At 44.8% G+C, this 2,500-nt stretch overlaps 1 protein-coding gene across 1 annotated transcript in view; it reads left to right on the forward strand.

The window, feature by feature from the left end:
• The window catches only part of LOC144518802 (rap guanine nucleotide exchange factor 1-like), a 34,203-nt gene that overhangs the window by 30,035 nt on the left and 1,668 nt on the right, over nt 1-2,500 (forward strand). Inside the window, exons 20-21 of the mRNA XM_078251726.1 lie at nt 925-1,026; nt 1,316-1,413. Coding sequence (XP_078107852.1) covers nt 925-1,026; nt 1,316-1,413 — 200 coding nt within the window. The remainder of the gene's footprint in view (nt 1-924; nt 1,027-1,315; nt 1,414-2,500) is intronic.

Below are 2,500 nucleotides of genomic sequence, written 5' to 3' on the forward strand. Positions count from 1 at the left end.
ATGTTCTGCTAGGAGGGTTAGCGAGCTGCATGCTCTATCCATTAATGAGGAATGTTTCAGGCTGAAAACACTGGTGTGTCTTTCTGGCTGAATCCCTCTTTTCTGCCTAAGGTGGTTAACCCTCAGACTGTTAACCAGGTGACTGAGATCAGCTCCTTTCAGCTTGATCCAGCTGTGATGTGAGCCTGCTTACTTTATGTCCAGTGAGGGCACTAAGGGCTTATCTTGCATGCACTCGGGCTCTGAGAAGCTCTCACACCCAGCTCTTTGTTTGTTTTGATGGCAAAAAGTTGGGGCTCCCTGTGTCTAAACAGACGTTATCCCACTGGATTGTGAACACTGTCTTTGCAGCCTCGACCAGAGGCATCTCTGCTTCCTGGGCTGCTCTTAGAGGAGTTCCTCTTTCAGAAATCTGTGCAGCAGCAACATGGACTGCTCCCTGTACATTTTCCAGGTTCTACAGAGTGAATGTGGCATCCCCTGCACCGTTGGGTTCTGCCGTTCTCCTCTCGGCTGCAGGGTGCGGTTGTGACGGGGTGGAGTCCTCTGTTCCTCGCGACCCTGATGGTACTCGTCATCCAAGGTAAGACCGTGGTGACGGTCTGAGTGAGGTTTCATAGATCCATAGTTATAGTCATAACTTACGATATGGCAGCAGTTTGGGGACTGCCATTTTAAAGCCTTGAGTTTGGAAATTTGGTCATCACTATCTTGGTTCTTTGGAGCCAGAAGTGACTATATTTGGACGAGAGGATGGAGCTGGGGAGGATGACGCGGCCAAGTGTTTCTGGTTTTGTTGGCGCTATGCTAAGCTAAATGCTAAAGAGGGCGTGGTTCTGATTTTCAACCCTTCTGAAGCAAGTCATCTGCATGTGTGTGTGTGTGTGTGTGTGTGTGTGTGTGTGTGTGTGTTTCTTCCTGCAGCACCTGCGGAAGCTGAACAACTTTAACTCGTACCTGTCCATCCTGTCGGGGCTAGACTCCGCCCCCCTGCGACGACTCGACTGGCAGAGAAACACAGCGGAGGTGCGTTTCATTTAATCATCAGATAATAACAATAATACTTAGGAGGGGTTAGTTGTTCGGTCTCTTAATTGTGGATCAGTGTTTCCCAAAAAGACCAAGATGACGTCATCACATGTCTTGTTTTGTCCACAACTCAAAGACATTGAGTTTCCTGTCCCAGAGGAGAGAAGACACTAGAACATATTCACATTTAACAAGCTGACATCACACTAGTTTACCTGTTTAACATAAAGAAATGACTCCAACTGATGAATGGATTATCTACAGTATGTGTGTTTGTGTGTTTTAGGCTCTGGAGGAGTACAGCTCTCTGATCGACAGCTCGTCATCTTTCAGAGCGTACAGAGCAGCTCTGGCTGAAGTGGAACCTCCCTGTATACCCTACCTGTAGGTTTATACCCTTTATACCCCACTATATATGCCCTACCTGTAGGTTTATACCGTTATACCTCACTATATATACCCTACCTTTAGGTTTATACTGTTATACCCCACTATATATACCCTACCTGTAGGTGTATACCTTCATACCCCACTATATATACCCTACCTATAGGTTTATACTGTTATACCCCACTATATATACCCTACCTGTAGGTGTATACCTTCATACCCCACTATATATACCCTACCTCTAGGTTTATACCGTTATACCTCACTATATATACCCTACCTGTACGTGTATACCTTCAAACCCCACTATATATACCCTACTTGTAGGTGTATACCTTCATACCCCACTATATATACCCTACCTGTAGGTTTATACCGTTATACCCCACTATATATACCCTACCTGTAGGTGTATACCTTCATACCCCACTATATATACCCTACCTGTAGGTTTATACCGTTATACCCCACTATATATATTCCCTACCTGTAGGTTTATACCATTATACCCCACTATATATACCCTACCTGTAGGTTAATACCGTTATACCCCACTATATATACCCTACTTGTAGGTGTATACCTTCATACCCCACTATATATACCCTACCTGTAGATTAATACCGTTATACCCCACTATATATATTCCCTACCTGTAGGTGTATACCTTCATACCCCACTATATATACCCTACCTGTAGGTTAATACCGTTATACCCCACTATATATACCCTACCTGTAGGTTTATACCTTTATACCCCACTATATATACCCTACTCATACCCTGATTAAAACCAGAGTTCTAATAACTCTGTTAACAGAGGTAGCGAGGTGCTTCAGTACCCGGGGGATCCCTGCATGGGTTAGGGGTTAACACGAGTAAGATGGGGTTAGATGCCTGCACATGCTCCGTAATGCCCCTCCCTAGAGTTAGAAAACACTCCCCTGGAAAGTTTTCTAACCCAGAAATCATACAAAACGTTGCTTTGATACCATTCAAGATGACCCAAAAAAGTTGGCGAGAGGTGCGTCCCGTACAGACGCATATGGGTCATTTTTGCGTCGGTATCTGACGCTGAGAG

The sequence above is a fragment of the Sander vitreus genome, chromosome 5 (genome assembly GCF_031162955.1).
Source record: "Sander vitreus isolate 19-12246 chromosome 5, sanVit1, whole genome shotgun sequence".
In the NCBI taxonomy this organism is placed as follows: Eukaryota; Metazoa; Chordata; class Actinopteri; order Perciformes; family Percidae; genus Sander; species Sander vitreus.